The sequence below is a fragment of the Oncorhynchus mykiss genome, chromosome 28, assembly GCF_013265735.2.
Source record: "Oncorhynchus mykiss isolate Arlee chromosome 28, USDA_OmykA_1.1, whole genome shotgun sequence".
Taxonomy (NCBI): Eukaryota; Metazoa; Chordata; class Actinopteri; order Salmoniformes; family Salmonidae; genus Oncorhynchus; species Oncorhynchus mykiss.
Genome location: NC_048592.1, coordinates 8,209,928 through 8,236,601, shown reverse-complemented (window position 1 = coordinate 8,236,601; position 26,674 = coordinate 8,209,928). Strand labels below are relative to the sequence as shown.

General features: G+C 41.2%; 1 protein-coding gene across 5 annotated transcripts; it reads right to left on the bottom strand.

Annotated features, from left to right (window-relative positions):
• LOC110509206 (glutamate decarboxylase 1) lies at positions 1–22,750 on the bottom strand. Of its 5 annotated transcripts, none has more exons than XM_036966550.1 (17): positions 22,730–22,750; positions 20,368–20,512; positions 18,452–18,505; positions 13,799–13,951; positions 13,348–13,590; positions 10,948–11,038; positions 4,259–4,371; positions 3,869–3,984; positions 3,657–3,736; positions 3,509–3,563; positions 3,182–3,298; positions 3,037–3,101; positions 2,865–2,943; positions 2,623–2,772; positions 2,348–2,455; positions 2,102–2,194; positions 1–2,009 (listed from the first exon to the last, which is right to left on the bottom strand). In XM_036966550.1, the coding sequence occupies exons 2-17, from the start codon at positions 20,441–20,443 to the stop codon at positions 1,836–1,838; spliced, it is 1,767 nt and encodes a 588-aa protein (XP_036822445.1). In that variant the 5' UTR covers positions 20,444–20,512; positions 22,730–22,750; the 3' UTR covers positions 1–1,835. The 5 variants fall into 5 exon arrangements, with proteins under 5 accessions (XP_036822445.1, XP_036822444.1, XP_036822443.1 ...); XM_036966549.1 differs by lacking the exon at positions 22,730–22,750 and adding an exon at positions 22,354–22,455; XM_036966548.1 differs by lacking the exon at positions 22,730–22,750 and adding an exon at positions 22,050–22,224.
• Positions 22,751–26,674: the final 3,924 nt, after the last annotated feature.

Sequence of the window (26,674 nt, the reverse complement as noted above, 5' to 3'; positions counted from 1 at the left end):
CTGTTTCTTAATAGACTTTATTGTAGCTGCACATTGCATGATTGTGAGTTAAAGTGCCTACGGTACCTTCCTAAAGACAATTCTCCCACTACGGCTTCATACACATTAAGATTGGTCACATGGTTTAGATCACTGTGCAGTTTACTTAGCTGGTCCCTACATACCATCAATAAATTAATTATATTTCTATAAATCACATCATTCTTAAAATACTGCAATGCACATCCATTTAAAATGGAAGAAATAAAGAAGGATATTACTGTGCAAAGACACTAACTGAAACTCTTAGATTTTCCAATGAGTTCCCAAAACACTGAGGGTATGTATGTAACATAATACAATAATACATACATAAGCAAGTATATTACATTTTTCTAATAATATTTCTGTCAGACAGGAACAATCCTCTTTCTCTCATCCGTCTTTGAAGAGTACATTCCCCTCTCGATAGCCTTGTGCTTCTTGCTAGACGAAGGACTGACAAGTTAACGCCAGAGTTGACATCAAAAAGCCGGTAAGGCTGCTTCTCAAATGACGGTACCATATATATATATATGGCTCTTGGCAAATGAATAGATGTATAATCTCCTTATAATCTTATAATAATTAAGTATCATACAGTCAATCGGATCACTGCACAACATTCAGTCAGAGCGACACAATCACAGATACACACTATGCCGATTGCACTGGGGATCAGGGCAATTAAGTCACATATTTTAGGATATCTTACATGTGATTTAGTGTATTTCTGCTATCTAAAGGGCTGTGGATTGCTGTATGTTCCCGATTCACTTTCTTTGGCTCACATATTCACTATAATATATTAACATATCATTGACTAATAGCATTATTCATCAAAACATACAGATTACATAGAGGCTATAGAATATACATAAAATATACATTTACAAATGGAGGAAAATACTTGACTTTTGAAACACTGGTAATGTCATAAATAATTCATATTTTAACTTTATATATATTTATAGTTATCATATTAGTATTTAAACATCTTCAAAAATGACATACTGTTTGCTTGTTCCACACAGGCCAGGAGCCAGTGTTTTACACTCTGCAAGTAGAATTTGCCTTTAGACACAGATCCAGGATCAGCTTACCCTCCCCAATACCTAAAATTAATAATATTAACCATTAGGGAGAAAAACATATTACTGACACTTGATCAGTAACTAGGGGCATTTTCAGCCAATAGTCAACACTAAGGTCATAGTTCAAAGGTCAATACAGCATTAAGTTACAGCATGGGGTACATACACTGTTACACACACACACCTTCTCCACGAAACACACACTGGAGGTCAAGGTTTAACGCTAGGAGAAAGGGTTGGTGCATCTGTCTCTAGAATTATATATATGCTGAGTGCAAGTGATGCATCGTGTATATCATAATATTCATATATCATAGTATATTGTATTCTATATGTGCTCTCAGGCATTTCTTTGTTTTCACACACACACGCATACACACACACACCAATGTAGAGGGTTTCCCTGTGTTACCTTACCTTACATCATTTAATATACCTAATCTACTGTGCAACACAGACAAATAACTGCTTTACGGACTTGAACACACATACAACACAGTACTCTACTACAAACACACACATACAAATATTAGTCAAACTTTAGTATTGGAGTGTGTACCCATCATGCCATAAAAGCTGTGGTTTACACATCCTACCTTCAGAGAGAATTGTTTAGGACAAATCAAGAACAGCTCCAAAATTCTCTCAGAGCCCGATTAGTGTGGTCACAGGTAAAATATTGAAAACTGCAGTTCCGGCCTCCGGCTACTGTGTTGGTGCCATCTACAGGTCACGCCCCAGCCTCTCGATCTCGTCAATAAGGAAGTCGATGTCTGACTGGAGGGCTGCAGGGTTGGAGATGACCATGCGGAAGAAGTTGACCTTCTGGCCCTGAGGCTGGTAGCCCACCATGGTCGTACCAGACTCCATCATCATTGCTTTGATATTGGGCGCCACCTGGAGGATGGGAGGGGAATATAACATATTTTAGAATACTGGAATAACGTGTCTGGAACATTTGAAAAGATAGAAGACGGTACAACAATTACCTTGTGAAGTTTCTCTCGATACTCTTTGCTGTTGTGTTCCATGCCTCTCAGGCTGGGTGGAATGTACCAGAAACATACATTGGTGTGCTGGGGCTACGGAGAGAAGACACACATTTAGAATATTTTGACCTTAATTAAGGATTTGTTTTATTACTATAATTTTTTCAACACCCCTACTTCCTGCGGCTGTGGAAGGAAGGGGGGGATGACTGAGGGAGGAAAGGAAAAACTAGGTCAGTTGCTTACCACTCCATCGAACACCATCTCGTATCCCTCTCTGTTCCTGATCTTGTCGTAGAGGTACTGAGACAGGTCCAGACACTTGTCAATGTGCTGCTCAAATCCTATGGTGCCCTGCGGAAAAAATATAAATATTACAATGATTAATAAGAGCTGAAAATACAGAGGTGCTGGCTGGGGACAGCAGGGCATTCCTATAAGTGTTGAAACCCCATTGGGGTCTATATGTAATTAGAAGCCTGGATATGACCAAATACTAGATTCATGTAACATTGACTCACCTTGGCCTTCCACATGAGCCAGAACTTAAAGATGTCAACGTGGCGCCCACACTGGATGGCTTTGTCTCCCGTGTCATAGCTGACATCATACTGTTTATCAGGCTGGAACAGGTACCCTGCGCACATCGAGTTACAGCCCGCCAGAATACCCTACAGAGAGAAAGAACAGGGTTATATAGAGAGCGAGAGTGTCTCTCTGTGTGTGTGTGTGTGTGTGTGTGCGCGTGTGTGTTTGTCCTCACCTTCTCTCTGACCAGGATGGCGGAGCACTGTAGAGGCACTCCCATCATCTTGTGAGGATTCCACGTGACAGAGTTAGCCCTAAAAGAGGAACAGCAGTCGTTACCGTGTTTGTAGTGTGAATTAAGGAATGTGTGTGTGTGTGTTTGTGTGTTTGTGTGTGTGTGTCAGTACCTCTCAACACCGCTGAACTTATGGCGATGCTTCCTGGACATCAGGAGACCACCTCCCCATGCACCCTGGAGAAAGAACACACGCACCAATAGAACATTAGGAAAAAACAATATTGTCCCCAAACACACAAACACACTGTACTCACGTCTACGTGCAACCACATGTTGTATTTCTCGCAGATGTCAGCAATCTCATTGATGGGGTCAAATGCTCCGTAAACAGTGGAACCAGCTGTAGCGTTCACAAACAGTGGATGATAACCCTGGAGGAACACAATGTCACAGGAGTCACAAAGTGACATAACCCTTCATGTAAGAAACAGAGAGAGAAAGAGGGAGAGAGAGAGAGAGAGAGAGAGACGGACATACAGACAGAGACAAAAAGAGATAGAGAGACAGAGGAAACGACAGAGAGAGAGACAGACAGGGAGAGAGAGATATACAGAGACAGAGGGAAGGAGAGAGAGAATCACCTTCTGCTTGACATCGAGGATCTTAGCTTCTAGATCAGCAGGAATAACTCTCCCCCTGAGAAAGAACAGGAACAGAGAACCAGCTGATCTATCTTAATGTATATCTACAGTGGGTCAGGTGCAACCTTTGTGTGTAGCTGTAGCGTACCTCTCATCTGTGCTCAGCAGGACCACGTTCTCTGAGCCAAAGCCCAGAGCTGCCCCTGCCTTCTTGATAGAGTAGTGGCTCTGTGGGATTTCAGGAAAATACAGGAACTTAAACAATTTAAAACCGACACTATTGAGGATTTCTTCAGAGTGTGTTTTTGCTTGTGAGTGTGCATGTGTGTGTGCGTGTGTGCGTGTGTGCGTGTGACATACATGTTCTGATGTGAAAAGCACCAGACGGGGAGCGGCAGACATGCCCTTGGCCTTGACCTCAGGGAAGTACTTGTAGCGAGCGATCATCACACTGTACATGTTAGAGATGGCACCCCCTGTGGACAGAGAGAGAATGACCGGTCAGAACAGGACCATGGACAGCAGCTAGTCCAATACAGGCAGACATGACCACCTGATTTTGGCACAATCCAATGATACATTTCCACATGACAGGACAATAAAATGTATCCAGTCCTGTTGTACATGATCACTTCTATATTGAAAATATATCAAACAGTATTGGACATGCAGTAACACACATAACGTACTCACATACTGTATGCCTGCACACACACACACACACACACATACACTCCATATTCTACATACCTGGTGAGAATATTCCGTCCCCCTCTCCTGAGGGCCAGCCAATAATCTCTCTCATCTTCTTCAGCGTCAGCTGCTCCATCAGGACAAACACTGGAGCGATCTCATAGGTGAACCTGGCGGTCAATATAATAATACATGAATCAATCAATTCATACAACTATCGATTCACTCAAAACAATATTTATTGCAACATTTCACTTAAAATATTTAGGTCACATAGACCTTTGACCCTTTTCCTACGTTCCAGCTCAGACTACTTCCGGTGAACAAGTTAAACATATTTAAGGATGTTATTTTTGCATGGCTAAACTGAGCTGAGGACCCAGAGCTACTGCTAGAACTGCAAGACAACCCTATGGACTTAAAGTTCCATTAAATTAGCCACACACACACACACACACACACATTTACGCACACAAGCAAATTTTGCTGACAGAGTTGAACTAATTAGAATTCGCCTGATATGAGACAGGGAGCAGACATTCATATTCAAATCCTTTTAAAGTATCAGTCAGCGTTTAATTAAAGCACACAAAGCTCTGATGGTTATCTGTCAATTCTGTCAATCACAACAGAGGCTTTTGATGCGACTGGCTGAAGGGTGTGTGTGTGTGTGTGTGGGAGGGGGGGGGGGGGGGGGGGGGGGGGGGGGCTTGTGTTGGGGAGAGATAAGAAGGCTTTAGCCCCAAATCTATTTCCTGCTTCAGAGTGGAGGAAGAGAAAAAGAGAATGAATGAGAGAGTGAAGGAGAGAGAAGGGGAGCACAGGTGTGGAACCAATGGAATGGAGAGAAAAGGGAAGACAAGATGCAGATGTAGAGACAGAGACAGAGGGAGAGAGGAGACGAGGCTTTTGTTTCAATCTCTATTGAATATTGAGATCAGGGTTTGGCTCATTTCACAATTGATTTGAGAATGCCTCATAAATTCCAATTCAATTCTTGAATTTGAATTACATTTGAATTGAAGTAGTAAACAGGATTCAGAATCACAATTCAAATTTGAATCAATGGAAAAAATAATTGAATTCAGTGAAACTCAATGAAATTCAAATGCCTCTTCTATTCCACATTAGGTGTAGGCAATACAAATATACATATTGTACATAAAACATCAAACAGGTTGTTATATACATGCATATAGAATATTGTTGAAAAAAATTGAAATGAATCTTGAAATGGATGGTCAAGGAAGACAAAACCTGTATGCGAATCAGTGGAGGCTGCTGAGGGGAGGACGGCTCATAATAATGTCTGGAACGGAGCTACTGGAATGGCATCAAACACATGGAAACCATGTATTGGATGTATTTGATACCATTTCACCAAATCCGCTCCAGCGATAATCACAAGTCTGACCTCCCCAATTAAGGTGCCACCAACCTCCTGTGATAACGAATATACTAAGTTATTATATTTAATTCGTCACTTACATTTTTCAATATGGGGAAAATACAACATTTCCCAGAATGCATTAGTTTAACCCTCAAGTTGACCCTGAAGCCTTCAAAAAGAAGAAAACAAATGAAATGGTTGGTGGAAAAAGAATAGTCTATTCTAACCAGTAAGGTTAAAAGGTATATGAGCTTTGTTTCCAGAGGAAAGTGATATATTCTTTGGTATCTGGAAGTGTGACCTTTAAGATTCAATGAAACTCTCATGTTCTATGACTGAGTGGAATTGATTTGAAATGCACTGAATTGAATTATACTTCCTGTTATTCAAATTAAAATTCTACATCCTGTCGGGAGTGGCCAATTCAATTCTAATTTCAATGAGCTTAATGGGAGTCAATTCAAACATTCTAAATTGAGCCCCACCCTGGCTGAGATGTTGTGATTTGTCATTTCAGAAAGAGAGGGCAACATCTCTGGTTGACTGAAATGATCTATGACATTTGTAAGCGACTCTGGGTTGGGTTGTGTGAATTTTGTGGCCCTAAGGCTATGCACTTCTGATGCCTGACCTCCCCACATCCTTCCCCTTCCTTCCCCGCCTCCCTCACTCCTCCACCTATGGAGCATTTCCAATTACAATTTACCCCAGAATTCTACCCAAAAGGCTCAGACTTTTCTGTTTCCACTTACGAGTGCCGGCACCCGTGTTTCACTCTGCCATAGCTCTGGCAGACTAAATTGGAGCCAAGGCAAGGCCCGGGGTATATTTCAGCTAACATTTACATAACAATGGCTAACTGTGAACTTTGACACCTTCTCACAAAAGCAAAAGTCTCGAATGATGCAAAGGCTGTTGATTCTGCTCGTCAAGTCTTTAGTGTCACACTCCTGATGGAAACACGATAACATTAGCTGCACACTAGTTTTGGGGGTAAATCTCATTGGGAAAGCACCACTACTGTGTAACAAGGCCAGTTACACAACACACACACAACCCCCCTTCTACCCTTCCCAGACCTCCCCTCATCATCTGGGGACAGGGGAGCCGCACTGACAGACACACAAATACACACAGAAGAGGGGAGGAAGAGAGAGGGGAAGGGGAATAAGACATGACCTCGAGGGGAATGGGAGACATTTGTGGCAAAGAGGATAGTAGGGGGAAGATAGCTTTTTTTTTAAGAAAACCTTTATTTTACTAGGCAAGCCAGTTAAGAACAAATTCTTATTTACAATGACGGCCTAGGAACAATAGGTTAACTGCCTTGTTCAGGGGCAGAACGACAGATTTTTACCCTGTCAGCTCAGGGATTCAATCTAGCAACCTTTCAGTTACTGGCCCAACGCTCTAACCACTAGGCTACCTGCCGCCCCAAGAAGAAGGAGGAAGGAGGGTGAGAAAAGTAAAGGGAGAGGAAATGAGAAGGAGAGCGAGAGAACAGAGAGGGAGAGAGAGAGAGAGCGAGAGAGATAAATCTAGGCAGCAGCCCTATAATTAATGTGCATTTATTCTGGCTGTAACAGCCATCCTGGGGAGAGTTTGATTAGAACATTAGGTACCAGTCAATACGCCAGCACAGATTATGACTGATGGGCCCTAATTACACACCAGACAGACAGACAGACAGACAGACAGACAGACAGACAGACAGACAGACAGACAGACAGACAGACAGACAGACAGACAGACAGACAGGCAGACAGACATTAAGAAATCATAGGACCGGGGCTTTTTAAAAAAAAAATTATGATTGGCAAATCTGACTGACAAACTGAGATCAATCTGGTCTTCAATTCAAACAATGAATAGAGCAGGACAATGAAGCGACACACAGATTGTACAATATTAGCAGGCAATATATATAAATACATATACAGTACCAGTCAAAAGTTTGGACAAACCTTATCATTCAAGGGATTTTCTTTATTTTCACTATTTTCTGCATTGTATAATAATAGTGAAGACATCAAAACTATGAAATAACACATATGGAATCATGTAGTAACCAAAAAAGTGTTGAATTCTTGAATTCTAAATAAATCACAACAGAGTCACCAGCAAGCACCCCACACCATCACACCTCCTCCTCCATGCTTCACAGTGCAAACCAAAAATCTCCAATATGGACTCATCAGACCAAAGGACAGATATCCACCGGTCTGATGTCCATTGCTCGTGTTTCTTGGCCAAGCAAGTCTCCTTATTATTGCTGTCCTTTAGTAGGGGTTTCTTTTCGGCAATTCAACCATGAAGGGCTTATTCACGCAGTCTCATATGCACAGTTGATGTTGAGATGTGTCTGTTACTTGAACACAGTGAAGCATTTGGGCTGCAATCTGAGGGGCAATTAACTCAAATTAACTTTTCCTCTGCAGCAGAGGTAACTCTGGGTCTTCCTTTCCTGTGGCAGTCCTCATGAGAGCCAGTCTCATTACAGCGCTGGATGGTTTTGCGACTGCACTTGAAGAAACTTTCAAAGTTCTTGAAATTTGACTGACCTTCGTGTCTTAAAGTAATGATGGACTGTGGTTTCTCTTTGCTTATTTGAGCTGATTACCAAATAGGGCTATCTTCTGTATACCACCCCTACCTTGTCACAACACAACTGATTGGCTCAAACGCATTAAGAAGGAAAGACGTTCCACAAATTAACTTTTAACAAGGCACACCTGTTCATTTAAATTAATTCTAGGTGACTACCTCATTAAGCTGGTTGAGAGAATGCCAGGCTACTTTGAAGAATCTCAAATTTCTTGTTTTTGGTTACTAAAATAATCCATATGTGTTATTTCATAGTTGTGATGTCTTCACTATTACTCTACAATGTAGGACATAGTAAAATAAAGTAAAATCCTGGAATGAGTAGGTGTGTACAAACTTTTGACTGGTAGTGTGTGTGTGTGTGTGTGTGTGTGTGTGTGTGTGTGTGTGTGTGTGTGTGTGTGTATATATATATATATATATATACTAAAGGGTTCAATGACTCAGAAAATCACAAACTAAATGTTGTAACCATGTTACAAAATGTCACTGTTAGAACATCCTATTTGCCTTACAAGCAGAGCATAATCTTATATAAGGAAGACAGAATATTTTGACAAATCTGCCGATTTCGGCTGAGCACAAAGGATAATACTTTTTCCTCATCTCGGGCAATAATATCTATAATGGCGATCATTATCACAATCACAGCCAATCATTGGTCTTTTCAGGGTGAAAATTACCCTTCAGTCACCTGCCTGTCCTATGGGACAGCCCCTAAATGCCCTCATATTATCCCCAACCCAGACCTCCTAAGTGACTCTGAGCACCATTGTGTCAGTTGTGTGCACGTGTGTGTGAGTGTGTGTGTCTGTGTGTGCAAGTGCAAAGGAAAATCAGTCTTTATCTACAGGGACAATAGAGCCAGAATGAGTCCTCCACAGGGAGCCAGGGCAGTCAGTCGCTGAGTGTGACAGGGTTTTCAGTGCCGCCGGGCGGCCATTGTGTGTGGGGCCCAGCTGGGCTATCTGCTAAGACCAGCTCACAATGAGCCTGCAGTCAATGGGGCGTTAACACTATCTCCTGAATCTGGGCCAGGCTGAACTGGTGTGTGTAAATGTGTGTGTGTGTGTGTGTGTGTGTGTGTGTGTGTGTGTGTGTGTGTGTGTGTGTGTGTGTGTGTGTGTGTGTGAGTGTGTGTGTGTGTGTAGCGTGCAGTGTGCAGTGTGTATCACAATTTAGTGTCCCTGCTCTCCGAGTCTCTCTCTCTCTCTCGGCATGGTTCCAAGTTTCCAACCGAGAGATGAGATGGAGTTTTCCAAGCAGGGTGATTGCCTAAGCTAATGTTTAAGAAAGAAGTGAAGCATCTCTTCTTTTCAATCTTGTTCTGTTACTATCAAACTCTGATCTTGAATTGTTCTTGTTTTATTACCATTAATGAACATGTCTGGTCTCTCAAAATCCTGTGGCGGGGGGGCGGGGGGGGGGGGGGGGGGGGGGGGGTATATGGCCAATATACCACAGCTAAGGGCTGTTCTTAGTCACGACTGCCCCTGAACTCCCTGCCTAGTTAAATAAAGGTAAAATAAAAGATATCTTGATATTTACCATGGCTGTCAGCCAATCAGCATTCAGGGCTCAAACCACCCAGTTCATAATTAAGCAATAAGGCCTGAGGAGGTGTGGTATATGGCCAATATACCACGGCTAAGGGCCGTTCTTATGCATGATGCAACGCGCAGTGCCTGGACACAACCCTTAGCCGTGGTATATCTGCCATTCATCACAAACCCCCGAGCAGCCTTATTGCTATTATAAACTGGCTACCAACTTAATCAGAGCTGTAAAAATAAACGTTTCGTCATACCTGTGGTATACAGTCTGATATACCACGGCTGTCAGCCAATCAGCATTCAGGGCTCGAACCACCCAGTTTATAATCATGTATTGTCTGTGATCTCTCTTCTATGTGTACGTCTCTCTTGCAGCTCTGGCATTGCCCTGCTTGCTCTCTCTTGTAATGATGCTGTAGCCATTTCTCTTTGTTATTTATTTGGTCTTTCATGGTCCTGTGTTGTTTAGCTCTGCAGGGCTTCATGCCCTCTGTCAGAGTTGGCCACCAACTAAAACTGAGTTCTGATCAATGTTCAATAACCAGCCCGTGGGGCGTGTGTGTGTGTGTGTGTGTGTGTGTGTGTGTGTGTGTGTGTGTGTGTGTGTGTGTGTGTGTGTGTGTTATCTGAGATGTACAGTATTCAGGCCTACTGTTCGATACACAGTTAGTACAGTGCCACCATCATTGGGTTTACTTGATAGCTACCTACACAAACAGCTAGCTAGAACAAAGTGTTAATAAGATAAATTAATTTAAAAAGATTAAAAGCAATACAAATAAGTTCTCCAGTAGGCATCTAAAAAAAAAATAATATAAAAAGCCTGACAATTTACTGCAGAGATTCAGTTTGGGGTTGGCCAGTATATGGGTTTTCATCAAAACCAAAATTGTATACAACGGTCTTAATTTTAAACACCTTTGACCTGACCAATCAGAGGCCTTGGCCTTCGTTTAACCCCCGAGGTTAAAGATTTCCGATTCCGATCCTGTAACTGAGCAGGTCTGAGGGGAACCACACTTCCTGAAAAATAATGATTTTATTATATTTTTTGCTACATGGCGAAAATCCTTTAAATGTCAATCACAACCCACTGGGGCTTTCCAGTAAACGTTGGAAGCCAGCACTGTGATGTCCACATCACATGCACACACACAGACACACATACACACACACAAAAACAGCAGTGTATGTCTCACATGTTTGTGTTGGCTGTAGAGGTGAGCCACTCCCCAGCCAGCCCAATGATGTCCAGCCCAGTAGAGAGTTGGTTGAAGAACCGCGGATGACCTGGTACACAAAGAGAGAGAGATGAGAGATCCTATCTCAAAGGGACTTCCTGGATTAAATAAAGGTTCCTAAAGAAACAAAAGAAAATAGTGGAATATTTGCCACCGTGTTTTCTTCACCCTGGGGGGCTGAAACAGTGTGTGTGTTCTTTCCAGCTATTAAAACGAACCACTTTAAGTTAAAACGAAAAAAACCCCAAACACATTCACTCTTCTCTGTATTCCTATTGTGACCCGAGCCGCAGTGAAACGTTTGCCTTGGAGGTGCAGAGAAACTATACTGGGGACACAAAGCACGTATCCACTGATAACAAGGTTACATGACAACCACGTTGTCTGAGTTCACATAAAGATGCTCACAAAGCTTGAAGTTTAAGTTTGAAAGATATTCAACAAACAACAATCATCATCACTGGGCTACCACTGTTGTATTAACAGTTGAAGTCGGAAGTTGACATAAGCCAGACTACGGTTTGCAACTGCATATGGGGACAAAGATTGTACTTTTTGGAGAAATGTCCTCTGGTCTGATGAAACAAAAATAGAACTGTTTGGTCATAATGACCATCATTATCTTTGGAGGAAAAAGGGGGAGGCTTGCAAGCCAAAGAACACCATCCCAACCGTGAAACACGGGGATGGCAGCATCATGTTGTGGGGGTGATTTGCTGAAGAAGGGACTGGTGCACTTCACAAAATAGATGGCATCATGAGGAAAGGAAAATTCTGTGGATATATTGAAGCAACATCTCAAGACATCAGTCAGGAAGTTAAAGCTTGGTCTCAATGACCCCAAGCATACTTCCAAAGTTGTGGCAAAATGGCTTAAGAACAACAAAGTCAAGATATTGGAGTGGCCATTACAAAGCCCTGACCTCAATCCTATAGAAAATGTGTGGGCAGAACTGAAAAAGCGTGTGCGAGCAAGGAGGCCTACAAACCTGACTCAGTTACACCAGCTCTGTCAAGAGGAATGGGCCAAAATTCACCCAACTTATTGTGGAAAGCTTGTGGAAGGCTACCTGAAATGTTTGACCCAAGTTAAACAATTTGAAGGCAATGCTACCAAATACTAATTGAGTGTACGTAAACTTCTGACCCACTGGGAATGTGATGGAAGAAATAAAAGCTGAAATAAATCATTCTCTCTACAATTATTCTGACATTTCACATTCTTAAAATAAAGTGGTGATCCTAACTGACCTAAGATAGGGAATTTTTACTAGGACCAAATGTCAGAATTGTGAAAAACTGAGTTTAAATGTATTTGGCTAAGGTGTATGTAAACTTCCAACTTCAACTGTATGTCATGTAGCCCCCTAGACGGACTGACTGAATGACATATTGGAGATATGAAAGGCGAAGCGGATTTGCTCCCACTCTGTTGGCATAGTGCAGCACCGTGGACAGAGAGTCCGTGGAATGAAGGCATGGGAATCAACTGAGGTAGGCTAATTAACACAGACCATTTTTTTCTTAGCTATCATCACTTTGTGTGTGTAAATGATAAATGAATTAAGCTAAAGGTCTGTAGGAAGGAAAACCCAAGGGACAGCTTGACTGTTGTTCTTCCTAACGGCTTGTAAAAAGCACATGCAGGCTTGCATCCCTGCCGGCGGTACTTGGTTTAATAAGAAGAGAGACGGAGAAGAGGTTGTCAACGGAATTACCAGGGGAATAATAACCCGTCATTGTGATTGGTTGTAGCCTATCGAGGGAACAGCTTATGGTTTTGTGTAGAATTCCATTTTGCTCATGTGGTGTGAACACGAGCAGATGACCGTGACAAAGATTTAAAAAACATATTGTAGCCCAATGCACTAATTACTGTGAAAAACATGACATGCAATATGTTCAATAAAACAGTGCATTATTAAACACTTCCAGATAGACTATACAATATAAAAAATATTATAGGCCATAGTCCTACTATATAGGTTGGTTTAGTTTCATATAACCTAACCATTTAAGCTTTACAGCAATCTTGTTTGTTTTGGATTGGAATGTAGCTTAAAGAGGAGAATTTACCGTCTTTTGTTTCTAATCTAATTTCCAATTAACGAAGGAGAGAAACAACAGCCTATCTTAATTAGCTTTATAAGTTAAGGCTTTTTCCAATGAAAAGCTTTTAGTCTGCCTGGCTGGGTGAGAGATAACTGCTTTTATAAGAAATGAAAAATAATAAAAAAAGTTATACACACAAAAACTGTCCCAAAAGCATGAAAAGCAAACATCTGGTCTAAAACTTGTAACATATTTCACGTAATTATGTTGTGGCTAGTTTAGTGGTCTATGTTGTACAGTACGTACCTGTTCGCACGCCGTACTTGAGCGTGTCCCTGCAGTCCACAAGGATCTGCTCAAGGGACTCTGGCTGATCAGAGAGCTCGAGGTTGAAGCCCTCCATGCCCTCAAGCAGCTGATGCGGATGGTGGAAGTCCAGAACCTTGGTGGAACGGTCAAACGACTTCCTGACGTAGTTGGTGAGGATGTCCACAAGTTCCAATAAGAACTGCATAGTGGCCTCTTCTCCATTTTTGGCGGGGAGTAAATCTAGAAGAATTAGGGGGAAAGCATTTACAAAATGAAAACAAATGTATGTAGAGACTGGATTCCCTCATAGATAAGGGGGCCTGTAACGGCTATAACAAACTAGCAACATTGTAGGTCTAGACCAGCGTTCACTACATGTCTAGAAAATGAAAGATAAAAAAAAGAGTAGGCCTATATTGAATGTCTGGCAAGAATAAACTTCGCTTACCTCTCGCAAACATGTTGGAGAAATCGGTCTCAGTGCGGCAGAAGCGCGCATCCCGGTCGCTGTTGACACAGGAGAACAGGTTCTTCTGGCGTTCTGAGAGCGAGCCTGCGAGCCGGCCTTCCTCCCCTAGACTGTTATTCTTCTGCAGGAACCCTATGGTGTTGCACGGAGCAGCATGAGTGGGGGAACACGCTTGGTTACCACTGCCCAACATCGCTAGATAAATAACTTTATAATTACTTTTATTCAAAGACCTGAGTTTTATATATCCTTGTTATCAGTTACAAATGCAACACAGGTCTTTGTGGTGTCCTCTCTCAGACAATGCTTATATACCCGGGTGGTAATCCCCATACAGCAGGAGGGTTATGGATCAATGTATGGATGAGGGTTGCCTGTGTGTGTCTGTGTATGTGAGTGTGTGTGTGTGTGCTTGCATGGGTGCCCTGCCAGACCCTGCAGTGACATCAACCCATAACCCAGCCATGCTGTAAAAAGTTTTTTTTTGACAGTAGTTACACCAAACAGAAACAGGTTATTTTGGACAGTAGTTACACCTAATGGAACCAGGTTTTGTTGGACAATTGTTACACCTAATGGAAGCAGGCTATTTTGGACAGTAGGTACACCTAATGGAAGCAGGTTATTTTGGACAGTATTTACTCCAAATGGAAAAAGGTTACTTTGGACATTTGTCAAACTGAATGGAAACAGGTTATGTTGGACTATTGTCAAACCTAATGGAAACAGGTTATTTTGAACAGTAGATACACTTAATGGAAACTGGATCTTTTTGACAGTAGTCACACCTAATGGAAGCAGGTTGTTTTGGACAGTTGTTACACTTAATGGAAGCAGGCTATTTTGGACTGTAGTCACACCTAATGGAAACATGTTATTGTGGACAGTAGGCACACCTAATGGAAACAGGTTATTTCTTGACTATTGTCAAACCTAATGGAAACAGGTTATTTGGGACAGTAGTCACGCCTAATGGAAGCAGGTTATTTTTGGACAGTAGTTACACCTAATGGAATCAGGATATTTTGGACGGTAGTTACACCTAATGGAAACAGGTTATTTTGAACAGTAGATACACCTAATGGAAGCAGGTTATTTTGGGCAGTAGTCACACCTAATGGAAGCAGGTTATTTGAGACAGTAGTTACACCTAATGGAAACACATTCTTTTGGACAGTAGTTACATGTAATGGAAGCTGATTATTTTGGCCAGTAGTCACACCTAATGGAAGCAGGTTATTTTGGACAATTGTTACACCTAATGGAAGCAGGTTATTTGAGACAGTAGTTACCCCTAATGGAAGCAGTTTTTTTGGATAGTAGTTACACCTAATGGAAGCAGGCTATTTTGGACAGTAGTTGCACCTAATGGAAACAGGTTATTTTGGACAATTGTTACACCTAATGGAAACAGGTTATTTAGGACAGTAGTTACACCTAATGGAAACAGGTTATTTTGGACAGTAGTTACCCCTAATGGAAGCAGGTTGCTTTGGACAGTAGTTACACCCAATGGAAACAGGTTATTTTGGACAGTAGTCACACCTAATGGAAACAGGTTATTTTGGACAGTAGTTACCCCTAATGGAAGCAGTTATTTTGGATGGTAGGTACACCTAATGGAAGCAGACTATTTTGGACAGTAGTTACACCAAATGGAAACACATTCTTCTGGACAGTAGTCACACCTAATTAAACATATTCTTCTGGACAGTAGTTACACCTAATTGAAACAGGTTATTTTGGACAATTGTCAAACCTAATGGAAACAGGTTATTTTGGACAGTAGTCACACCTAATGGAAGCAGGTTGTTTTAGACAGTAGTTACACCTATTGGAAGCAGGCTATTTTGGACAGTAGTTACACCTAATGGAAACAGGTTATTTTGGACAATTGTTACACCTAATGGAAACACATTATTTTGGACTGTAGTTACACCAAATGGAAACACATTCTTTCGGACGGTAGTTACACCTAATGGAAACACATTATGAATCAATGTTGTCAGCTCTAGCTCTTTTTTGGTTGCGTTTGTCATAACTACTAAATTAAATAAAAAACGCCAATACATTACAACGTTTTATTTCCAATTAACAATGGTACAGTGAAGAGGTCAGTAGGGAGCTTTGTGCTCCCATCCGCTCCTTACTCAACCATGAAGTTCTTTGCCAGTTCCTGAGCCTGCAGCCTGTCAATTGAACTAACCTACAGACCCGTTTAACTACAATGACATAATCAGTTACGGTTACATAAACCTTTTAGTTTTAACATGTGGATGTTTATCTACCTTAGTTGAATGCACTGACTGAAGTCGCTCTCGATTAAAAGCGTCTGCCAAATGACCTAAATGTAAATGTACAAATGTACAGTTGGAAAGCATGCTGACGATTCATCTAATGAGCTCTGCCCCCTAAAAAGACAAACTCTTTGACCAAGCAAAATTTCCTCAGTTAATATCTACATGAATGAATCTGGTGCACATCAAGTTCCACCGAGTTAAATCAGTAAATTCTACAAGAAACAATTATATTCCGCCATAAAATATGAATTGTTCGTGTAATGTTAACAAAATATGATAGAGCAAATCTTAAACGCAGACAAAAATGTTTGTGTAGAGGAGACATTATGGAAGGGAAAGGGGATACCTAGTTATTTGAACAACTGAATTGATTCTACCAAAATGAGTCTCCGCATTTAAGCCAACCCATTCGAATCAGACTGGGGTTAATGACGGATGCGATACATTTAACGGGCTCTGGATAGGCTAGTCTATGTTTTACTAAAGTCCGTGTGTATTAATAGCCCATTGATTTTAGAGAAAAACCTATTGCAGACTACCATCAGAAAATGTCATTATGGAAGGATTTAAACATCTATTTTCACGTCATACAGTTTTAAGTAAATTATTCTATCAACATCGGATGTTAAAAGGTTTTGCATTATCAAACAGACAAGACTCTCAATATCTAACAGACAAGGCTCTCTGAAACCTTCAGAGATCCTTTCATTTAAATGTACTCCCCTAATCTTGGCAGATTGGCACTGATTATTTTACAAGACCAGCAGCCTCGACAACTGCTGGTTGGTTCTCGTTAATCTTCCCTCTCATCCACAGGACCCGTATATTTACTGAAAGGAGCTGACGACTATAACGGCCTGTAAATCCAACACTGACATAGGCCAACATATAACAACTCGGCACAATTTTATGATGGCTGTTGTCACAGAGGGATTTTTCAGTCCCCCCCCCCCAAAAAAAAAAACGATTTCAACCCCGAGCACAAAACGATTCCTTATCAGCCCAAAGGGGATATTATAGAAACGAGGGTAAATTATTGGGCCTGGTGCATATTGAACAGAAATGTGAAAATTACTCATAAGGCCTAAGCAATGTCCTCTATAAAATGAATCAGTCAGTTTATTGAATAAACATGTTTCCTCGTATATTGCGGTAAATGTTTTCGTTATTAAGGTTATTTGCAGGGTTATAAGGGAGGTTAAATTGTGTTGATTTTATCCGGCAGGGGGCGTCCTCATTACGGGGCAGGTTACCTAATTATGTGGGCCCTCGGTACGAATTATAGTTCTGCATCGTAACTCTCGAGCTAAAACCCATTTATTCTTAGGCTAATGACATCCTCTTCTTTGTTTTTGGATTGAACCAATGGTAGGACAATGCATACTTTTGCAATGAAATGTTAACTTGACATTATCAAAAACCTGCCACCAAAACATGTTGGAAAGAAATCAATGAAAGTAGGAAGTATTTCTTAAAGGAAATATATTTTTCTCAATGTGTGATGACGTCAAACCAATCCTAGACGTAATCGAAAAAAAATTGAATATACAGGGTCCAGGAAAAAAAGGTAATCTAAGATTCCTGTTGGAAAAATACTGGATTCAATCGTTTCACCTTTTTTTTGCTGGATTGGCTAACATAACAGAGGCTTTATGGAACCTCCCAGATTTTACCAACCCACGCCCTCCCACGTCATCTCATCGACGTCATCTCATTTTATAAGGTATATAAAAAAATACGTTTTGCATAAAGATACCCAAATCCATACCACCTCCAAACGGAAAGGCGAGGAAATTAATGTTTAAAAAAATAATAAGGCGTTGATAATAAAATACAAAACTGGAATTAGAACATGTATTATTTAGTATATAGCCCTAGTTTATGCACACACCATGTTAGCAGCTAATTCTGCATTAAAAACCTATTGGACAGCTCTATCTCGACAAATATTCAATGTTTAGGCATTTTCTACATTTCTGAGGCGGATTGTTACTTGCTGTAGTGTAGGCCTGTATCCTATCCTTTGCCAACTGCAGAGATATGGATAGGAAGGGACATGGGGTGCCTCGCGGGGTCGGGGCGGGAACCCCGGCGCGCCGTGCTTGGCCTAAAGCTAATTGCCAACTGACCTTTAGGAGATGAGAATGTGGAGTGACAGTCAGCGACTGCCTTGCCCTAATATTAGCATTTTATAGCATCATTATGCTGGGTATGGAGATGGGCCTATGAGGCTTCATATGCCTACAAAGTCAAATGACAACGTTTCTCGTAGGCTATTGCAGTGAATCAAATTAGATTGCCGTTGTTGATGGTTCATGGGTCTAAAACTTACCACAGATCTTCATCCCCAGTTTCCGCGTGCATCCTTGCATCCACGCGTCATAGTCTAAAACAGAATGTTTGGGGAGAACGTTTGAAAATTCTATTCTGGGATAATGAATAGTGTGATTTGGGTGACAGTGGATTCGTTTTTATAAAGCGTATGGTGGCAGTGTATGGCACAACGGAGTGAAGAAGCATGAAGCAGACTCACATGCAGAAGAAGCAGCAGCAGCCTCTAGAGCTCACGCCACCCCTTCTCAAACCCCATTGGGTGGAAACAAAGCAGCGCTGACCTTAGATCAGTGCGATTATTAACCTATTCCTGAACATTCGAATTGTTCCGAATCCACACAGTCCAAACCAAATGGGCCATTAGAGGCCCACACTGGCACGCAACCTGCAAAGGGGACGTTTTAAATAAACACCCGTGAAATTAGCTCGCGAAGGAGAGCAGAAATTAATTGGGTGAAACACAGTATTTTGATTGGCGCGAGATGGTGATGTCTGGCTGGCCGTTTGGACACACACGCACGCACACACACACACACACACGCGCACACACCAGGCAGTATAGGGAGAACTACTGCAGCATAGGGGAAACAACCTATAGGCTACGTATTTTGATATTGCATGAACATACAGATGGAAAATGGCATCATAGCCACACAAAAAACACAAGCACACAGAGTCAAGCAATGGGACAGCAACAAGGCACATCTATATGTATATGAGCCTTATGGTGGTGTTATTTGTCTAGGATTTAAGACCCGGATAGAACGTCTCGAGGTGTCCCTCAGAGCACAAGGTAAGCGCTGCCCGAGACACACTCGCACACAGGAACCACCGGCCGCCTCAGGTATGTATGCGAGACAGAGCGTGGCAGCGAGATAATGGCAACAATCAACAGTAGCAGCAGAGAGACAGGGAGAGTATAAACAACATCACAGGCTTTTTGAAACGGTTATGCATTCTGTAAAACCTGTCAAACACATTCTTCCTCTGTCAAATTGCCTATCAAATGAAGTCAATTTTCCATATTAGGCCAATGGTTTTAATGGCTGAAATTTCAGGCTGATTAACAAGGCCTATGCTTCCATTTTTCTCAAACAAAAATGACTTGGCCTAGGTCTAAAGAGAAGCGGGTTTGGGGATTTTTCTTAACTAAAATGTAACTGTCAGTGGGTAGACTAAAAGGCTGATTTCAGTAATACCTACTAAATGGCCTCTTCTTTCAGTGTTCGATGGTAAAATTATCGAAGCGGGTCTCTATTACATTGACATCCCTCCTCCGCGTACACTTCGCCAATGTCATTGAAAACGAAAGCAAGCCGTAATCACTAGCAACGGAGTGCCTGCAATTACCAGCCATTTCCCTGCGTAATTGCGCTGGTAACAGCTCTCAGTGATGCAGGACCACACATTGGATAAATTAAGAGGGGATAAATGATTGAAATTATTTTAAAAAATGTATCACGAATTTGAATGCTAAAATTCAGAATATATCTTTTGCCAATAAATAATAGCATAGGCCTACATTTAGTGTTTAGGTTATTAGGCCTATTTTAAAATCGAGAATATTTTAAACATTATTTGATAGGCCAAATAAAAAAAAGGCATAACCTAAGGAAATTCGATAGGCTTATTCCAAATAATTGTGATTTCTATTCCAAAAATAATTCCTTCCCGATGCCCTGCGCTGAAGACATAACGACGCTCTATGAGGCAATTACAGGAGGTCCGTTTCTCAGTGCGCGCCGCTGATCCGTTAGACAGCGGCAGGCAGTTGTGATAGCTCTGTTTTTAACCGGAATGATTAACGACGTCGCCCACACGGTAAATAGCCAGAGTGAGACTCGTTTTTATCAGACAGAGAGGGAGTGAGGTAGGGAGAGGGAGAGAGAAGAATGAGAAGAAAGAGAGACCTACTTGTGGATGAAGGTCGTAAATTGGCGGAGTTGGGGTCCTGGTCCCCGCCAGCGGCTGTCGGTTCAGACGTGGCCATCAGTCCTCCGTTATTCCCGTGCGCTCCGGGACTCTTATCAGATTATCAACGAAAATAACCAATCGGTTGCTGAAAACAAATGGCCCAGTGTTAAGATAGATGGCTAATATTAAACAAAGAAATAACCGCATTCATGTTTGAAAGTTTGTCTATTTACATAGCCTAAAATAGGCAACATTAGCTGAATTTGACCAATGAAATTGAGCTTTAATTAACCGTGCAGTGGCCATATACGAAGAGGATGATGCATCATTTGTTGTTTTTATCTGCCTCTTTGACGGGAATAATTTATTTTTTTTGGCTCGCATTTGCCGATCGAAGGGAGATAAATCAGTGGTGATCGGTTTGAGAAGATTTGTCTCACGCCACACACGTAGGCCTACCCAGGCGCGTGGGTCCGTCTGTCAAATGCAGAAATGCATTCGGACGTTAACATCGCGGGCATTCAATACTGGACCCAAACAAAGTCGGCAAATCTGACAGAAATTTAAGGCTACGCTATTCTAACCTTAGCCTATAAACACGAACGAAAAAAAACTGTCCCTAGTGAAGTTTTTATGGGTCGTTAAAGCGAAATCATCCCCATCTCAGAGCCATCAGTCTTGGGCGCTCGAGCTAAGCGATGAGCACCAGACCGTTCAGTCTACTTAATTAGATCAAAGAGCACGAAAACAAAGGATTTTCGTGCCTTCAATAATAAAGCAAATAAACAGGCCTATGTCTAATCCACAAACTTATCATCCTTAACAAACCTATTCATAATGAGGAATATGCTAAACGAAAAACCCTACCACAATGATGTGCAATGGAATTATTTGACACATTTTGTCCATAATTATTGGGTTAGTAAGAAAAATATATAATTGATTGGGCAGCCTACTAACATCCGTTGGAAAATGGATAGCAATATCGATTTTTAATTATGATGATCTTTGAATAACCACGGCGAAGCCAGCATCAGTCAATGTCATTGTTAATAAGGAATAGTTAGGCTAATGATGGAATCGTGCTACTCATATAGACTATAAATAACAATAGCCTACCATTGCTCAAAACATGTTAATTGTTTCTTAATTACAAACTTTTGAACGAGAGAGATATGGAAATCTGAACATTCAAGCGACAGGTCTTTTGCAAAAATATTTATGCTTTTCTAAACCAATCTCATCCTTTTTTCGACTCCAATAAGAATGAGCATCGCAACAATGTAGCAGTTGTTGAGCGCTGTGCAGCATTCAAAAACAAAAACTCACGGTTATATTATGGGAAAATAAATCAATACTACAATATAGGCTGTTCGGAAACGTGAGAGCGCTCGCGCTATGAGACTATAGGCTATCTTACCGTCTGCGGGTGCACAGGTTGTCGTGTCCAGAAACTATCACCAAAGAACCGAATTACAGTTCTCTATCCACCCAACGTTCTGAGACTCAAGACAGTCCAAAGCCAACGACACCGGAATACCAATGGAGTACGAAAAATTCAATCCAGCAGCGTGCGAATGACCTTTTTTCCCTCAAGAATGTGTCATTTTTTAATTATTTATGAGCGCCTGAATCGCCTATTTATCCACTTTAACGCACGCACACGTGAGTCATAGCATTACCTCCCTCTGGCACGAAATTAAGCTTCTTCACGACCACTGACGTGTCGCCTTTTCTGTGAGTGGGATACTTTATTTCAGCAGCTTTGATTGTCATGAGAAATGCATAGCTCCATTACGATCCCCAATCACGAAGTGTCACTCTTAGGAAGTTTGATTGCAATCAAGTCCTCAATAGCCTACTTACTAACCTAGGTGATGTTCAACACGACCAAAAATAACAACGGAGGTTTTATTTGCGTCACTGGCACCTGTCAATCAAAGGAAACATGTGACAAAATTGTGTTGGCCAACACTAGTAGCCTACCAGATATGGACTTTGGATGGACTCCGTTTTGCTCAGAAGGCTAGGCATATCGATGAAATGTTATCACAGAGAAATGGACAAGTGCTAGCCTATTCATTTTCTTCTGTGCTGTTGTCCAGATTTAGTTTTGTGGATTGCGACGCTAGACTGATATGACGACTCTAGACACGAGGGGGCGCCTCGACTGCGTTCACAGATCTCTGTGGTCAGGCAGCGTTGATGGAATTTATTTCCAAAATGGTGAAAACCATGTAATCTCTTGCCTATGCTGTGCTGAACAACATATTGTTTGGAACATGTCCAAATACATATCCTATACCCCCTAGCCTATAGGCTGAATAGTAAAACAAGAAAAAGATTAGCATGGTATACACACCTGAGGAAGTTTAGGGAATTGACCTGTCAACCCCATTATCCCAAGCAGCAGGGCTCCAATGGGAAGTGTTCTCTCCACAGTCCACTCCACTGCCTAATGCCCCTGCTTTCACTCTCTCTTTCCTCTTTCACCGCACCCCTTCTTTTTGGATGTTCTCTTCCTTTCCACTTGTTCTCTCTTCACCCTGTCAGAACAGACCTTTATAGACATTGCATTCGGAAAGTATTGAGACACCATTCCCTTTTTCCTAATTTTGTTACGTTACAGCCTTGTTCTAAAATGGATTGAATTGCACTACCGTTCAAAAGTTTGGGGTCACTTAGAAATGTCCTTGTTTTTTAAAGAAAAGCTCATTTTTTTGGTCCATTAAAATAACATCAAATTGATCAGAAATACAGTGTAGACATTGTTCATGTTATATATTTTAAATAAAAATAGGTTTTATTTCACCTTTATTTAACCAGGTAGGCCAGTTGACAACAAGTTCTCATTTACAACTGCGACCTGGCCAAGATAAAGCAAAGCAGTGCGACACAAACAACAACACAGAGTTACATATGGAATAAACAAACATACCACCAATAATGCAATAGAAAAGTCTATATATAGTGTGTGCAAATGAGGTAGGATAAGGGAGGTAAGACAATAAATAGTAATAAATAGTGACAAAATAATTGCAATATATATGACTATACAATATATCTACATAGGCGTACAGAGGCCCATTATCAGCTACCATCATTCCTATGTTCCAATAGCACGTTGTGTTAGCTAATCCAAATGTATAATTTTAAAAGACTAATTGATCATTAGAAAACACTTTTGCAATTATGTTAGCAGAGCTGAAAACTGTTGTCCTGATTAATGAAGCAATAAAACTGGCCTTCTTTAGACTAGTTGAGTATCTGGAGCATCAGCATTTGTGGGTTCAATTACAGGCTCAAAATGGCCAGAAACACAAAACATTCTTCTGAAACTCATCAGCCTATTCTTGTTCTGAGAAATGAAGGCTATTCCATGTGAGAAATTGCCAAGAAACTGAAGATCTCATACAATGCTGTGTACTATTCCAGCGCAAACTGTCTCTAACCAGAATAGAAAGAGAAGTGGGAGGCCCCGGTGCACAGCGGAACAAGAGGACAAGTACATTAGAGTGTCTAGTTTGAGAAACAGAATAAGTCCTGAACTGGCAGCTTCATTAAATAGTACCCGAAAAACACCCGTCTCAACATCAACAGTGAAGAGGCGACTCCGGGATCCTGCCCTTCTAGGCAGAGTCCCCCTGTCCAGTGTCCGTGTTCTTTTGTCCATCTTAATCTTTTCTTTTTATTGGCCAGTCTGAGGTATGGCTTTTTCTCTTTGCAACTCTGCTTAGAAGGCTCTGTTTCACAAGTTTGAACCGCACAGTACAGTACTGCACAGTTCAGTACAATAGAGCACAGTACAGTAGAGTATAGTACAGTACAACAGTATTTAATTTAGTAGAGTACAGTACACTATAGTTTAATTCAGTAGAGTACAGTACAGTTCAGTACAATAGAGAGTACATTAGAGTAAAGGAGGGTACAATACAGTATATTATACTGTACTATACTGTGCTGTACTATATTTGTCTTTACCTTTCTTTACCATGCTCTCCTGTGATCTACTGTACAGTGCTGTCCAACCGGACCAATTCGGAACCAATCATCGTCGTCTATGTTTGGGCCAAATCAAGGTCGGTCTGGACTGGACCAAATTTGAACCAATTATAGACATCTATGTGTAACAGTATAACTTTAGACCGTCCCCTCGCCCATACCCGGGCGCGAACCAGGGACCCTCTGCACACATCAACAACAGTCACCCTCGAAGCATCGTTACCCATCGCTCCACAAAGAGCAAGGGGAACCACTACTTCAAGGTCTCAGAGCAAGAGACGTCACCGATTGAAACGCTATTTAGCATGCACCGCTAACTAAGCTAGCCGTTTCACACCCGTTACATATGTTTGGGCTGAATATATGCAGGTCCGGGCCGGACGTCTGTGGACGTTGAAATCAAGGCCAATTGATGCACAATGTCTGGTAATATTTATTTCTGTTTGGACCCCAGGAAGAGTAGCTTCTGTCTTGGCAACAGCTAATGGGAATCCTCATAAAATACTAAATACTAAATCTGAAACAAACATAGACATCTATGTTTGGGCCAAATCAAGGCCGGTCCAGACCAAATCTGAACCAAACATAGACATTGGTCCGCACCGCACCAAAATCAAGGCTGGTCTGGACCAAAAAAAGACAGCAGGGTCAGAAGACGTCAGGACCAAAGAAAAGACCCAAAATACATTGGTCCATACTGCGTGGGATGTGATTGTTTTAATGATTCCGGTTCTACTTGCAGAAATCTAAAGAACAAGTTTCGACTTTGTACAGGAGTAGTTACTGCGAAATTAACCTTTTTGTGTTGAAGAAGCCAGAAAGACACAGATATTAGGACAGTGAACTTTATTGTGTTATTTACAGTGCCTTCAGAAAGTAGTCATACTCCTTGACTTATTTCACATTATGTTGTGTTACAGCCTGAATTCAACATTTATGAAATTTATCATCGTCTTGGTAAACAACTACAGTGAATATTTTGTCTTGTCTTTGAGGTTATTGTCCTGCTGAAAGGTTAATTTGTCTCCCAGTGTCTGTTGGAAAGCAGACTGAAACAGGTTTTCCTCTAGGTTTTTGCCTGTGCTTAGCTCTATTCCATTTCCGTGTATCCCTAAAAACTCCCTAGTCCTTGCTGATGACAAGCATACTCATAACTTGATGCAGCCACCACCATGCTTGAAAATATGAAGAGTGGTACTTAGTGATATGTTGTGTTGGATTTGCCCCAAACATAACGGTTTGTATTCAGAACATAAAGTTAATTTCTTCGCCACAATTTTTACAGTTTTACTTTAGTGCCTTATTGCAAACAGGATGCATGTTTTTGAATATTTTCATACATGTACAGGCTTCCTTTCCACTCTGTCATTTAAGTTAGTATTGTGGAGTAACTACAATGTGGTTGATCCACTGTAACTGTTTTAAAGTCACCATTGGCCTCATAGTGAAATCCTTGAGCGTTTTCCTTCCTCTCCGGCAACTGAGTTAGGAATGACAGCTGTTTCTTTGTAGTGACTGGGCGTATTGATACAACATCCAAAGTGTAATTAATAGCTTCACCATGCTCAATGGGATATTCAATGTCTGCCTTTTTTATTTTTACCCATCAACCAATAGATGCCCTTCTTTGCGAGGCATTTCAGAACCTCCCTGGCCTTTGTGGTTTAATCTGTTTTTGAAATGCACTGCTCCATTGACCTTACATTGTATGTGTGGGATACAGAGATTATGTAGTCATTTAAAAATCACGTTAAATGCTATTATTGCACACAGAGTGAGTCCATGCAACTTATTATATGACCTTTTTAAGCACATTTTTTTTATTATCCCTGAACTGATTTAAGCTTGCCATAACAAAGGGGTTTCATACTTATTGACTAAAGACATTTCAGATTTTCATTTGTAATTCATTTGTAATAATGTCTAAAAACATAACTCCAGTTTGACATTCTGGTATTATGGGGTATTGTGTGTAGACCGGTGACACAAAATCAATAATACATTTTAAATTCAGGCTGTAACACAACAAAATGTGGAAAAAGTCAAGGGGTGTGAATACTTTCTGATGGCACTGCACATGAAGATTAAACAGGTACAAAAATGTGTGCGCTGTGACTGCCTCACCAAGACAATATAAGAATGTGAAATAAAAAAACATTAACTACATTTATGTTTTTATATATTCATATAAAAGGGAAAGTAACTACCTGGTGTTTTGACTGTCTGTCAGACTAGGCAGTGTGCTGGTGACAGCTATGGGGTAAGGTGAGAGGGTGAACATGGTTTATGTCTCCCCAGCTTCTTT

What these genes read in the sequence shown, in the direction of transcription:
- LOC110509206 (XM_036966550.1), bottom strand. Translation starts at nt 20,443, where the DNA reads ATGGCCACGTCTGAACCGACAGCCGCTGGCGGGGACCAGGACCCCAAC. An exon ending in CTCCAACATGTTTGCGAGAG is followed by an intron (nt 13,591 to 13,798) that starts GTAAGCGAAGTT and finishes TAATTCTTCTAG; the next exon opens with ATTTACTCCCCGCCAAAAAT. An exon ending in CCATCCTGGTCAGAGAGAAG is followed by an intron (nt 2,773 to 2,864) that starts GTGAGGACAAAC and finishes TTCTCTCTGTAG; the next exon opens with GGTATTCTGGCGGGCTGTAA.